The sequence below is a fragment of the Chiloscyllium plagiosum genome, unplaced genomic scaffold, assembly GCF_037043375.1.
Source record: "Chiloscyllium plagiosum isolate Xiang-an unplaced genomic scaffold, Cpla_swu_hap1 HiC_scaffold_43, whole genome shotgun sequence".
Classification (NCBI taxonomy): domain Eukaryota; kingdom Metazoa; phylum Chordata; class Chondrichthyes; order Orectolobiformes; family Hemiscylliidae; genus Chiloscyllium; species Chiloscyllium plagiosum.
This window is the reverse complement of record NW_028270181.1, coordinates 4,774,653-4,789,494: the sequence shown is the minus strand read 5'-3', so window position 1 is coordinate 4,789,494 and position 14,842 is coordinate 4,774,653. Positions and strand designations below refer to the sequence as shown.

Below are 14,842 nucleotides of genomic sequence, written 5' to 3'. Positions count from 1 at the left end.
GGATTCGGTTACAGACTCTGCCTCCATCATCCCTGCCACTCCGGCAATCGTCGCATCTGAGCTGGAGCTGTGGACCTGGTCTCGTATCCACTGCTCCCCCTCCACGTTACTCCAAACACTGCCGCCAGGGTCCTGGCTCTGGGCACCTCCACCACCAACAATGAAACCTCTGTGAGCTCAACACCAGAGCCAGAGCCGGCCACTGATATGGGGCTGCACAGGGCCTGGACCCTACCAACGAAGACGTCACGGTACTGAACAATGAAAATGTGCAAGGTGATGTGGACATAGCCGGCTCTGCTGCATAGTGGCCTGGCCGGGCCCTGGCTTCAGGAGCAAAACGCTGCCAACCTCACTGCCGCCAAGGTCATGGAGGCCTTGGAGAAGGTGCAAAAGAGGTGTACCAGGATGTTGCCTGGATTGGAGTGGATTAGCTACCGGGAGAGGGAGGACAAACTTGGGATTGCTTTCACTAGAGCGTCAGAGGCTGAGGAACGACCTGATCGCATTGTGATAAGCACGCAAAAGGGTGGATAGTCTGAGTCTTTTCACCAGAGTAGAAATATCTACTAGAGGATATACATTTAAGGTGAGAGGGGAAAAGTTTAAATAAGATGCACAAGGAAGTTTATTTTACACTGGGTGCTGGGTGGGGGAAGCAGCATTTCATAGGGTGTAGCATCTGTTTTTTAACTTCCTGGTCCAGTGACTTGCATGTGCTCCCAACACTTTAAAAAAAGCCAAAGCAAGCACAACAGACTAACATAAACTAGCATAAGTCTAACACTTCTGTAACATTACATCATTTGTACTGGAGTTAGCACAGAAAGGGGCTTTTTTTAAAAGCAAAGCCATCCACTGAAAACAGTGATCTGATAACTCAAAGCAAAAAAAAATTTCAGAAATTTCCCAATCAACTTCCACAATTCTCCCCTACAAACAAAACCAGGCTTTGTTCATGAAAATGTAGACTTGTAAAGTCGGCAAGAACTCTACAATACTATCTTGATTTATTTTGCTAAAGGTTAATACTGAAAAAATAGAGAGAAGATTCATTTTAAGCAAAATGATTACTTATCACAGCATTACACACTACAGGAGGTAACTGAACTCATGGTGCTTGAGTAGATCGAGAAGAGTTTTACAATTGATTGCATTCCTCTATTCTTTTTCCATTCCCCTACAATTCTTTCCTGGTCAAGTATGTCACCAAATTTCTTTTGAAAGCTCTTATTGAATCACTTCTCGTACCCAGTCAGGCAGCACATTCCACAACAGAAAACTCACTGAGCATAAAAAATACTCCCCACTGGCTCTTTTGCCAAATACTTTAATTTGTGACCTCTATTTATAAGCCCTTCTGAACCTGATAACAGTTTCTCCTTATTTACTCAAACAAAACTCCCACAGATTTCATCCTTCAGAGTATTACTGCAGTTTATAAAAACTAAAATCAAAAGAATGCGAATGGGATTGAGGAGTATCTGTCAAAGGTCACATGCCTAAGAAAAGATATTGTACAAACTGTTCTTGGCCTGGTCATCTCATGCAGTCTTAGTTCCCCTTTTATGCTTCACTACACATTTCACAAAACGAGGGACATCAGAGGAGGGACTGGGATTGGGAAACTGATAAACCATAATGGAATGCAGCTGGCAAATGCAACACAGCAGTGAGAAACACCTGCAAATGGTTTAAAAACATAGTCACTGATGACAGAATGGAGATAGGAAGTAGCTGAAAGTAACTGAGTTCAGAAATGAGAACAAAAAATGCTGAAGATCACAGTAGGTCAGCCAGCAACCATGGAGAGAGAACAAGCTAACAAACACATTGATAGCAAACACTTGAGGATGTGATTTTTTTTGTGTTTGTTCATGGGATGCAGGCATCACTGGCTGGGCCAGCATTTATTTCCCATCTGTAATTCACCACCTGCAAGCTTCCATGTTACTTACCATCCTGACATGGAACTCTATCAGGGTCCCTTTAAAGTCACTGGCTCATTATCCTTGAATGCTCTCCCTAACTTGTTTACCGACACCACATGAACTGTAGCAGTTCAAGTCAATACTTCACCATCAGTCTCTCCAAAGCAATTAGGGGTGGTAAGAAATTGTCACCTGCCAGAAACACCCATTTTTCTTGAATAAAAAAAAATTAAGCAATCTTTTCTCAGAACTTATCTCTTCGAGTTACTCAAAACAGGGTCAGGATTCTCGTATCAAAGTACATATGAAGTGAAAATTCAGGACATCAATGACAAGCAATTCTTTTCAAAAAAGTCAAGATGGAAGATTACAAGTATATAGAGCTAGCATCCATGTTAAAATGTATGCAGAAATGGTCAAACCTCACTACAGCTGGCAATTTATAAATTTCAAACAATGACACTTACAATAGTGCACACCGCCCCACACCAATTTATCGTGCCAGCCTGTATTTTGTACAATTCCCTGGAGTGGGGTTTGATCACACAACTCTTCTGATTCAGGTATGGGTGTTACTAACTGAACCACAGCCAACACTTGAACTGAAAGAAGAATGGAGGACATCACAAGGGGCTGTGATAGAATGAATAAGCAGAAGCTATTTCTACTGGCAGGATTGTAAGTAAACAAGAGGGCAAAAATTTTAGTTAATTGGCAATCAACCACAAGAGGGAGGAATACATTTTGTTTTATGCAGAGAATGGTTATGATCTGGAATTTGGTATCTGAAAGGGCAATGGAAACAGATGGAAAGATAACTTTCAAAACAGAAGTGGATAAATAGCTATATATAAATATTTTATAAATGTATATCCACACAGAAGAGGTCACACAGCCACATTTTCCATGTCACACTGAGACCAGAGTCTGGAAGTGATTCCATAAATGCCACAACATGTTTATCAGTGACAGCATCACTGCGTCCTACCAACAAACATGAAACATTCCTCTCTTTAACCCCTGATTTGTTATTCAATTATTTAATTTTGGGATATAAACATCGCAGACAGGAAGAATATCTGTTATCCATCTCTAATTGCCCAGAGATGATGATGCTGAGCTGCCTTCTTGAACCACTGCAGTCCATTTGATGTAGGGACACTCTCAGTGCTATTAAGTTCATGGTTTTTGATACAGTAACACTGAAGGAATGATGATATATTTCCAAATCAGATGGTGAGTGACTTGCAGGGGAACTTGCAGTTGGTGGCAGTCTCATGTTTCAACTGCTCCTGTCCCTCTAGACGTTAGAGTTTGAGAGGTGCTGTCTTAGGATCCTTGGCGAGTTGATGTATTGATTCTTGTAGATGGCACACACTGTGCTGTCAGTGGGGGAGTAAATACTTTGTGACTGGCCATTAAAGTTACATATTATACAAAGATAAAAAATACCACCTCAAATCCTTACTTTTAACAATATGACTCAACAATCTCCCAAACTCAACTTCCAGTAAAATACTGCATTTCAAGAAAATCAGTCGGCTGGTTCCATTGAAATCTACACTCAGAAGGAAGCCATTCAGCCCATTATGGGCCTGCCAGCTATGTGAAAGGAATATCCAACCAAATCCAATTCCCTGATCTCAAAGTCTTGTCAATGTTTCACATGAACATGCCAATTAAGAGCAGAAATAAACAAGAACAGAAATTGCTGAAGTTACTCAGCAGGTTTTGCAGTATCTATGGAGAGAAAGCAGAGTTAACATTTCAAATCCTGTGACTCTTCTTCAGCAGGAGTAGGATTAAGAATAAAAGCAGGGGTAAGCCATTCTTTCCTTCCAGCCTGCTTTGCTATTTAATATGATCATGGCTGATGTGATTGTGCTCTTAACTCCACGTTCCTGCCTTTTCCAATGACCCTCAATTCATTTATCCATCCAAAATCTAACTAACTCAACCTCTAATTCAGTCAACAACCAAACCTCCGCTAGTCTCCATGGAACAGAATTTCAAAGATTAACAATCTTCAGGAACAAATTCTTCCTCATTTCAGTTAAATTGGCAACACTTCATTTTCAAACTAGGATCTTGTCCTGATCCCCTTCTGAGGGGAACATTCTCAGCATTAACCCTATCCTGTCCAGCCTCCTCCAATTCCCTATCTCCCAGCAATAGTCGTGGCAAAGAGGAGGAAACAAGTACAAACCTTTGTTCAATTAACTGAATAACTAAATTAACTGATGCCAGCTCCAGTTATCTGTTACATAACCGGATCAGACTTTAGCTTCAAGCAGATGAAGAAGTGTGAAACCTAATCTTGTAAAACTAGCAAAGCACCTTTCAGCAACATAATGTCCCTTTTCGGTACTTAAATAAATCAAGATTACTACTGCAACAACTTGGATTTATACAGCCCTTTCAATGCAAGTAAAAGACCTCAGAGAATTCACAGGAGTGTCAATGCACCAACACCGCCAATGGGTGAAGGAACAGTATGCAAGGTTGCTTAGGAGGCCAGAATTGAAAGCGTATGCAGATTTTCAAGCTGTGATACTGGACTGATTACAGAGATAGGGAAGCATCATGAAGGAATTTGAAGACAAGGACCTAAGTTTGAAATTCAAAAAGAGTTGCTGGACTGGGAGTCAAAGCAAATCTGAGAGACTGGGGAGAATGTGTGAATAAGACTTGCTGCAAGTTAAGACAACAGCTTACATGAGTTTTATGTGAGATGGAGTTTACAAAGAGTGGAAGGTGAATGGCCAACACAGCAGCACAGAAGGTAACAAAGACTTTTTACTTTGAATCGTGCACTTCTCCACACAATTAAACCTACAACACGCAGTAAGAAACAGAATCAAAGCTGGGTGTGCAGTGGTACCCCGAATTCTCTCTTTAAATCTGAATTTTCTACGTTGCTCATCGCAACCAGCATAGCTCAGAAATGGAGAGACAGTCACTGTGAGCAAGTAGTAGGAGAGAAAGGAGTAACATTGACAAGTAACAAATTGTTAAATTCTATTTTTGATGAATAGAAAGAAGATACCAGCTAGCTACAATTATTTATTTTCAAAAACAGATCATTAGAACTAACTTTAAGTGTTGAGTTTGAAGGTAGCAAAGCAGAAGTCCTAGAAACAGTTTGCAAAGACTTAGTGCCACACATGAAAAACAATTTAAAGATTTGAAAATTACTTTAGTCCCACAGTATTAATCAGGGTTTGCCCAGAGTAGCTAATGACATACAAAGCAGGAAATGTTACTTCGGGGTTAAACCAAGATCCTTTGGATTCGGGTGTAGTAAATAATAATTAGTGGATCACAGATGACTGGCATTTTCCTGGAAAGTAATTGGAAACAGACAAAATTTGGTTATGCTGTGTAGGAGATGTTTCCTACTTTACACACGAACAGTATTTTCCATCCACACAATCAAAATTCAGCACATCTTTTTCAAGTAATCCGTGGCTTGCCCTGGTTTCTCTTGGCATATTCAGCTAAGGCCATGTGACATAGCCATAAATGTGAGCAGCTCAGGTCCCAAACACAACCTTCCCTTTCTTATTGGGGGGTATTTCTGTGAGGAAGTTGTGCAGACTGACTTGCCTCCTTCTTCTTAGGCAATCCCTTATGGTCGAGGATGACTTGCTTCCAAATTTGAAATGTGTTCTCAGGTGACAGAGAGTCTAATGCATGACTTGTAGCCCCCGGTCACAGATCGTGGGGCTGGAGGGGTACATTGGTCACCACACACTCCTTTCTCGGACGACACCTGAATTCAACTTGCCTTCCGCAACGAGGTTCCAGGTGCATTCCCAGGTGCTTTCCTCCCACTTTGGCCAATCTCGGGCTGGGGTAACCCAGGAGTCGATGGGAATGCTGCACTTTATCAGGGACATTGCGAGGGTGCCCTTGGAGCATTTCCACGTCCTCCTGGAGCTTCAACACAGCGAGAGAGTTCCATGGACAAAGCTTTATCCAGCTTTATCCATTATCTCATGTCAGGCATGCAGACGGTGTGGCCCATCCAGTGGAGCTAATCAAGCACAGTCAATGTGTCAATGTTGGGGATGCTGGTCTGAGTGAGAACACTGACGTTAATGCAACTCTCCAACCAATGGATTTTCAGGATTTTGCAGAGTTAGAGGCATCTCTCCAGGGTTTGAGGTGCCTGTTGTAACAGTCCATGAGCTTTAAAGAAGGGCAGGTCTCACTACTGCTCAATAGCCCATGAGCCTGGTGTCAGGTCTGACGTGCTGGTTTTCTGAGACTCTCTTCCACAGGTGACTGAAGGCGATGTTGAACCTGGTCAGCAGTGATCATTTGCAGCAAATCTGGAAAGCAGTCTACCTTATCCCAGGCCTCATCATGGATTTTGAAAGTAGAGTGGGGGTTGTTGTCAGTGCGAGTGTGGTGGAAACAGTTTGGTAGAGGACTTTGTCATTATTAATGCTTAATGTAAGGCTCATGCTCTTGTATGCCCCAGTGAAGGCATTGATAATGGCTTGGTGCTCAGCCTGAGAATGTAAACACAAGCATTGCCTGCATCCTGTGGATCAAAGGCAATGGATGAGACAAACTTGGAGCTGACCTGCAGATGGTTGAGGTTGCACAGCAGCCCATTTATCCTGTGGATTAGCTCCACTCCAGCAGGGAGCTTGTTGAGGGTAAAGTGGAGCATCACACCAAGGAAGATCAAGAAAAGGATGTTGCATTCACATGGCTTTGCTTGACCCAGTCTGAACGTGAACTGGATCTGTGGCGAATACATTGCTTAGGGTCACGGCTTGCTTGTCATCATGGAGCAGGCAGAGGATGACGATAAACCTCCAGGGCAATTAAACCAGCAGAGTATACTCCATAATACCTCAAAGCTGAGTGTCACAGATCTTACTGAGCTCAGAGAAGGCCATGCACAAGGGTTGGTGCTGCTCCCTGTGTTTCTCTTGTAGTTGCCAGACTGTAGAGCATATCTGTGTGCCTCTTAGAGGATGGAATCTACATTGTTACTCTGAATGCTCTTCAGTCACCAGAAGAAAGTGATTGAGGAGGGCTTTCTGATTTCCATTCCCTTTGGCCGTCAGCAGGGAAATTCCTTTGTAACTACTGGTGTTAGACCGGTCATCTTTCTTGAAGATGGTCATAATTACAGCAAATTTGAAAACTCCTGTCCTTCTTCCAACTAAAAGGAAATGAGTACTTTTCCACTATACTTCCATGCTTCAGTGGGGATTCCATCGCCGCCTGATGCCTTGTTGTTTTTAGCTGTCAAGTAGCCTTTTCTACCTCAGACTACATTGTGCTGAGATGGCGATGGGGAATATACTGTGGGTTACAGTCAAGGACACTTCTGGAAAGACAGTGCCTTTGTTTTGGAGAGTTCAAAATGGTCCTTCAGTGGCTGCTGACTGCCTCTCTATCCTTGTTGAGCAGGGACTAAAGTGAGAGCAAGGTCCACTAACTGGACCAACACTATTGCAGGAGCACGAAACCCAAGTTGAGTTATATTCCCTCCAGCACAGAAGATTAAAGGGCAATTCAAATTACATGTCTTAAGACAATCAAAGGAGTTTGATGGTTTCTTTCTGCAGACCCTATATCTTCTGGCGGAAGGAAGTCAAAGCTGAAATTAGGTTTTGAATCTGAAAGGGTGTTGAGGGTTAATTGAACCATGGAGGGCCACTAACACTGACTCCTGTTTTACAAAGTTCCTTAGACTCTAAAACCCTTGGCTATCTATCCTAATAGTATTGTCTTCTGTGGATTAGTTTCAAGTATTTATTGGCAACACTCTTGTTGGAAATATTTTACAGCATTGTAAAAGGACAGGATAAAGAACAGTTATGACCAAACAGCCCGTACAGGGTCCAGATACTGAAAGATTGCCCTATTTATCTTTGTTGCAAAAACCAAATTCACCACCACAAGACAACTAATAAAACATAGAAACAGTCCCATACTAACCGTTCTTATACATCTGACAAGATATAACCAAACTAGCAGTTACACTGTTCAAACAAATTAATATCTTTCAGAAAGATATGAGAAGGAAAGAAATCTAATACCTGACTCATTGTTTTGAACAAAAGCCGAATGCTGCAGACACTTTGTTTCTTCCTATCCTGTCTCTGTGGGTACTGTATTCAATTTTGTAATCATATGACACATCCCACAAGACACCAACTGAGTCACATGGAATGAAGTCACCAATGAGAGACTCTTTTGTGCAGTGAGACAAAGTGCAGCTCACAAAGTGGAAGAAAATCTTTCCAACTAACAACCACTACTGAAATACAGTAACAAAGAAATTTACATCCAGGCTACGGAAGAGTTAAATATTTTATTAAATTCATTTTAGTTACTGCTTGCTGGTTGACCTCAAATAAAACCTTTGATCACATATCTGATCTGAATGAAAGTTCCTACAACATTCCTTCAGGGCTGCATTGAAGTCTCAGTCTTGATTACATGCTAGAATGGGGCTTGAACCTACTTTCCAACCTCACCCAGAAGGACAAGGATAGCAAACACATGGGAACATCACCACCTGCAAATGCCCCATCAACCATGCTGACTAGGAACTACATTACTGCTGCTTCAGTTTCACTGGAACTCTTTTCCCAACAGCATGGTGGATGTCACAAAACTAAACCAGATGCAGTGGTTCAAGATGGTGGCTCATCATCTTCTCCAGTAAAATTATGGATGAACAACAAAGGCTGGAAGCAAAAGAATAAAATATGGCAGCAGAAAGGCTGTGAAGGAGGGAAAGCCCTTCTTGATGAAGGGCTTATGCCTGAAACATCGATTCTCCTGCTTCTCGGATGCTGCCTGACCTGCTGTGCTTTTCCAGAAAATAAGATACACAGGGAGGAGTCAATTTTCTGTTTTCCAGGAAGAGTCACAAGACCCGAAACGTTAACTCTGATTTCTCTGCAGGTGCAGTGCAAGAACTGCTGAGCTTTTTCAACAATTTCCATTTTTGTATCTGGTTTGCATCATCTTTCAGGTTTTTGGGTGGAGGGGGGGGTATGGTGAGACTGCTTTGTTTGTTGTATCATGCTGTGCACTGCAAACCTGTGGAGTTGAACTGGGGGGGGGGGTGTGATGGTAACACAGTGACCCAGGGAGGGGGCTTCCCTCCCCCAAGGGAGGCTGGGGGAGGGGGGAGAGAATATGGTCCTGCCCATGAAAGGGGATGGGGGAGTCGAGCGGTGACATTACACCAGCGGTGGCAGCGATATGACGTCATCGATATGACGTCATCCGACATCGCGTCACCAAGCGAGACGTTGGACGTTGCCCGGGCAACCGTGCGCCCCCCCACCCCCCGCCGGCCGTTCCCCTCCCTCCGTGCCTCACACTCACCCGCGTCTCCATGTCGCTCTCCCTCCGGAATCCGCTCCGTCTGCCCGCTGTCCCCGGTGGTGGTGCCGCCGCTCCGATTCTCACGCACTCTCCTGACTGACCCCTGGTTCGCAATCAAAGCAGCGGCCAAGCTTGCCTCATCCGGCAGGACTTGCCCCTGTGTCTCCGCCTCCCAGCCTGCGCCCACCCCCTCAGCCCCGCCTTCTTCCTCCCACTCTCCCGGCGCAGCGACACCTACCGCAGCGGAAGAGAGGCGACCGCCGCTCATACAGGGAGCGGCAGCGCCACCGCGAGACCCGGCGGCGTTACTGCAATCTGGTGTCAGCTTCCTCGAGAGTTCTGCACCCCCTCGGCAGGTGCAGGGAGAGTTATAGAGATGTGCAGCACAGAAACAGACCCTTGGATCCAACTCATTCATCTATGGTAGGTCAACACAGCACAGAGGAGGCCATTCAGTCTGATTTGGAGATGCCAGTGTTGGACTAGGGTGTACAAAATTAAAAGTCACACAACACCAGGTTATAGTCCAACAGGTTTATTTGGAAGCACTAGCTTTTGGAGCACTGCTCCCTCATCAGGTGGCTGTGGACAGTCTGAAGTTCAGTTCCAAATAACTACCACATTGCAGTGGAAACATTAATTCAGCTTTGCTCTCTCACCACTTGGATGCTAAAAAGAGAGACCGAAACAAAGACAGAAATTGCCAGAGAAACTCAGCAGGTCTGGCAGTATCTGCTGACGAGTCACCAGGGCTGGAAACATTAACTCAGATTTGTTCCCACAAGAGCTGCAGACCTGATTTTCTCCGGCAATTTCTGTTTTTGTTTCAGACTTCCAGCATCCATGTGTTCTCTGTTTTGTTTGAGATTGACTGGCATTGTTGTGCTTAGAGTAGTGAAGGATGAGAAGGAAGACCTGACTGAGGTATACAAATTTATGAGGGACATAGTTAGGGAGTAACCTTTCCCCTTGGTAGAGGGGTCAATAACCAGGCAACACCTAAAAAAAATTTCCACAGAGGTTGGTATCCCATCACCAAGTGACCTTTTATTTACACTTGAATAGTCCTTGACTTCAGTCAGAGTCAAGTACCAGAATGTCAGTATCTGTGACATTCAACCTTTTCATATGTCAGTCAGGGAACTCGAAGTCTATGAGGTCCAGCAGATTGACCACATTGCAATCATTACACCATCATTTGAAAATAAGCTGCAGGAGCATTAGATGGATTTGAAGAAAAGCATTTTCACCCTGCAGATGGTGGGTATTTTGAATTTGCTCCTAACAAGGTTGTAGAGGTGGGAATCCTCGGACATTTAAGAAGCATTTAGATGAGCACTTGAAATACCATAGCACACGAGGTGGAAAATAGGATTAGAATTAGGTAGATGCTTGATGACTGGTGTAGACATGATGAGCCAAATGGCCCCATTCTATACTTTACAACCCACGACATTTTGCTGCCAGAACTGTTGTTCTGCAGCACTTTCTGTTTTTATTTAAGGTTTCTAGTACCCACACTAACTCGCTTTTTGTCCAGTCTAGATTTTTCAGAGAAGCCCAGTTAGTCCCATTCTCTTCCCACGCTTCCCCATAACCCTACATTTTTCTCCTCCAAATATTTATACAATGGCTTTTGAAAAGCTGCAACCAAATCTACTTCCACCACACATTAGACAGCAACTTCCAATTCCTAACTGCTTCTGTAAAAAGAAAACAGATTTTGCACAAATTATCTCTGGTTCATTTGCCTTAAACTTGTGCTATTTTCCTATCAACCATTCAGCCATTACAAATTGTTTCTCATTATATACTCTGCTGAATGCTTTGTGTTTGTCAAAATCTCCATTAAATCACCTCTAATCAAACTCTACTTCTAAGAGAACAAGGAGAAAGTGAGGAGTGCAGATACTGGAGATCAAAAGGTATGGTGCTGGAAAAGCACAGTCGGTCAGGCAGCATCTGAGGAGCAGGAGAGTTGACGCTTCGAGCATAAGTTCTTCAGAGGAGTTCATGGTCGAAACGTCGACTCTCCTGCTCCTTGGATGCTGCCTGACCGGCTGTGCTTTTCCAGCACCACACTTTTTGACTCTTAGGAGAACAATCCCAGCATCCCCAGTTTATCAAGGCTACTGTAATCCCTTATTCTGCTTTCTCCAAAGTCTTTAAATCATTCCTAGAGTGTGGTGCCCATTTGGGTTTGAACTCATGTTTAAATCAGTTAAACATAAAAATTGTAATTTGTTTTTTCTGTACTCTGTGACACTATTAGAAAGCCTTGGTTGTGTATACCTTATTAATTGCCTTGTTAACCTTTAAAGATTTGTGCACAAACATCCTCAGGTCTCTGTTCAAACAACCCCTTGACATTTTTACCGTGTAAGCTTGCATTGTCTCCCATTCATTGTCTCTCATTCTTCAGACCAAAATGTATCACCTCATGGTTTACTTTGCTGAGCTTCTTCTGCCATGACTTAAGTACATTGTCCAACATTAGAACAGATATTTCAAACAAGATAGACATTCTTTAAATGAAATAGTAAACTGAAGCCCTGTCTGCTAATCAATCAGCTGAAATAAAATGTCCCATTGGAAGAAACAAGGCATATTGTTATGGTTCCATCTGATGATGCTACTGGACAAGTCAGATCCCAGAATGATCGTATTTTGTTAAGTTACTGTGATATCGATCTCTGAAATATCAATACAGAATTTCTTTAACAACAGAACAGAAGTTTACCATACAAAGGGCAAAAATGAAAAACAGAACCCAAGTTATCTAAATATGGTACACACTTGGAAATAAAAGTCTTAAAGAGCACTGCAAGACAAAGTTTTGATCTTTTCCTCAACACCATCACTTTTCAGCAATTCAAATCCAAATAAATTACATTTCTATATCAAATCTTTATGGTTTATATGTGCAATTCTCTCCAGTTCTTTCCTGTGAGGTGTGACGTTTTCTGATACAAAGCTGAGGGCTTAGATTTTCTCAGTTTTTTTAAGAACCTGCAGATTTCTCACCAAACACTTCTGGTCTGGAAGTTACATAAAATAAACTTTTTTTTTTCCCTGAAGAACCTCTAATTTCTCCAACTGTACTGTAGTTGTTTTTTAAGAAAAAAAAGTATTTGCTTCTGAGATAAGTCAGGTGTCCACTAAAGTGATTAAAAAAGATCAGAGTTTCCTCAGCAAAAATTAATTTTTGATAACCTGAACTTAAAACAAGCTAATGCTCTTCAATTTTTACCCAACCTGTCATAAACCTGCAAACATTCTTCCATTAATAATCTGACGAGCTCAAAATGGATTAGGTCAATGTTTAAGAAGCCCTGTTTGATTTCTTTTCACCCTTCACAAAAGTTAACCATATCCCACTATTTTAAAACACAAATTTTGAAATTATATTAATGTATACATTTATATGTAAATCAGACACCTTTAATCACACCTCCACACAAAGAATGAAAATATATCCTTCAGTAGCATTTTCATTTTCCCGACTATAAAACTTCTATTTTAACACCGATTCTATGTTACATTAACAGTAATGATATATTGACATTAAATATGCAATAAGTCTTTATTGTAAGTGCAAGTCAACTAATTATTTATTTTGTCTTTAATAATTCAGTGCATTTAATGTTTCAAGAAACATGTTCAATACCAAGTAAGTTTGGGGAGGCAATGGCCGAGTGGTATTATTGCTAGAGTACTAAACCAAAAGCTCAGCTAATGCTCTGGGGAACTGGGTTCAAATTCTGCCATGGCAGATGTTGAAATTTGAATTCAATGGATAAATAGACAAAGTCTTTTCCCTGGGGTTTGGGAGTCCAGAACTAGAGGGCACAGGTTTAGGGTGAGAGGGGAAAGATATAAAAGAGACCTAAGGGGCAACTTTTTCACGCAGAGGGTGGTGTATGGAATGAGCTGCCAGAGGATGTGGTGGAGGCTGGTACAATTGCAACATTTAAGAGGCATTTGGATGGGTATATGAATAGGAAGGGTTTGGAGGGGTATGGGTCGGGTGCTGGCAGGTGAGACTAGATTGGGTTGGGATATCTGGTCGGCATGGACAGGTTGGACCAAAGGGTCTGTACATCTCTATGACTCTATGACAAGAGTGTAATGATGACCATGAATCAGTTGTCGATTGTTGGAAAATCTATCCAGTACACAAATGCCCTTTAGGGAACAAAATCTGCCTTCCTTACTTTGTCTGGCCTACATGTGACTCCAGACCCACAGCAATGCGGTTGACTCTTAACTGCTGTCTGGGCAATTAGGGATGAGCAATAAATACTGGTCTAGCTAGAGCTGCTCATATCCTGTGAGTGAATAAATTTTAGGAAGTAGCTTTTTTTTGTACTAATTTTCCAAATTTGTACTCTTTAAAATGTAAAGAGTAAGGTGAACAAAGAAAGTGCTTCCCAATGCTTTTCCTGCTGTGACCCATTTTAAACCTTGAAAATTGTCCCAACCTCTAAGTGAGAATTGTGAGAGAGAGGAGGAGGGCCTGGGAGAGCAAAGTGGGCCTGTGTAAATTGAGAGCCTCCCTGTTAGGGTTCAGCACGATTGTCATATTTCAGTCAGAGTTTACGAAACCAAAATTTCAGTTTGAGACCCCACTGAGTTATGGTGAGAGGGGATGCATTTGGGTATGTGGACTTACTCGATGAAGAAGTCTACTACTGTACTGTAAACTCTCCATTGAAAAAAAGCTGGCAATCGATCAAATTCAGTTTAAGTGTTTATTTTAAATTCCACATAGAAATTGTCACAAAACCTTGAAATATATCTGTGTCAGCCACATCATAATTTATCTCATAGCTGCCATTGACCACTCCAATTCAACATCATCTGAGAGGTTAAAGGCTCTCTACTTCAGTCTAGCACATGAGCTTTAATTTGTAATCATGTTAACAGCACACTACTCAGAAAACAGTGATGGATAATGTTTTCAGTAAACAAGGCTTCAAAACTCTTGAATTTTGGGATAAATATGTCAGCAGCTGTTTGGCGAGGTGGATGCAAAAGATTCCAGATGGGGGAAGATGATGATGATGATGCTCCGTTGCATATCAAATAGATTACCTGAACCATGGCTTTGTCAAATTGGGGAGAAGAACAAATGAATATAATGGATTGAAGCTGGAATAGGCCATTCAGCCCCTTGAGTTTGCTCCTCCATTCGAGGAGACCCTGGTTGATCTTTTACTTTAGCACCATTTTCCTGCAATATCCCCGTATCCTTTGAAGTTTTTAATATCCAGAACCTCAGTCTTGAACAAACTCAAGATTGAACATCTAGAGCTGGGGATTCATCACCCCTCTAAGTGAAGCAATTCCTCCCAGCCCAGTCTGAAATGCCCCTTATTCTGAAACTGTGTCTCCTGATTCAAGACTTGTTTACAGTCAGTGGGAAACATCCTCTCTGATCTATACCAAGTAAGAATTTTACTTTTTGACCTCACTTTCATGCTTATAAACTCCAGAGAATATATGGTCAGTTTATTTCATCATTCTTTCATCTGTATTCAGGA

General features: G+C 42.2%; 1 protein-coding gene across 2 annotated transcripts in view; it reads right to left on the bottom strand.

The window, feature by feature from the left end:
• Nucleotides 1-9,448, bottom strand: part of sgpl1 (sphingosine-1-phosphate lyase 1) — a 72,368-nt gene extending 62,920 nt beyond the window's left edge. The window contains exon 1 of one of the 2 annotated variants that reach the window (XM_043679167.2): nucleotides 9,300-9,448. In XM_043679167.2, coding sequence (XP_043535102.1) covers nucleotides 9,300-9,311 — 12 coding nt within the window. In that variant the 5' untranslated portion in view covers nucleotides 9,312-9,448. Of the gene's footprint in view, nucleotides 1-7,996; nucleotides 8,064-9,299 lie in introns of those variants that run through there. The other variant, XM_043679168.2, reaches the window with a different exon arrangement.
• Between the last annotated feature and the right edge of the window lie 5,394 nt (nucleotides 9,449-14,842).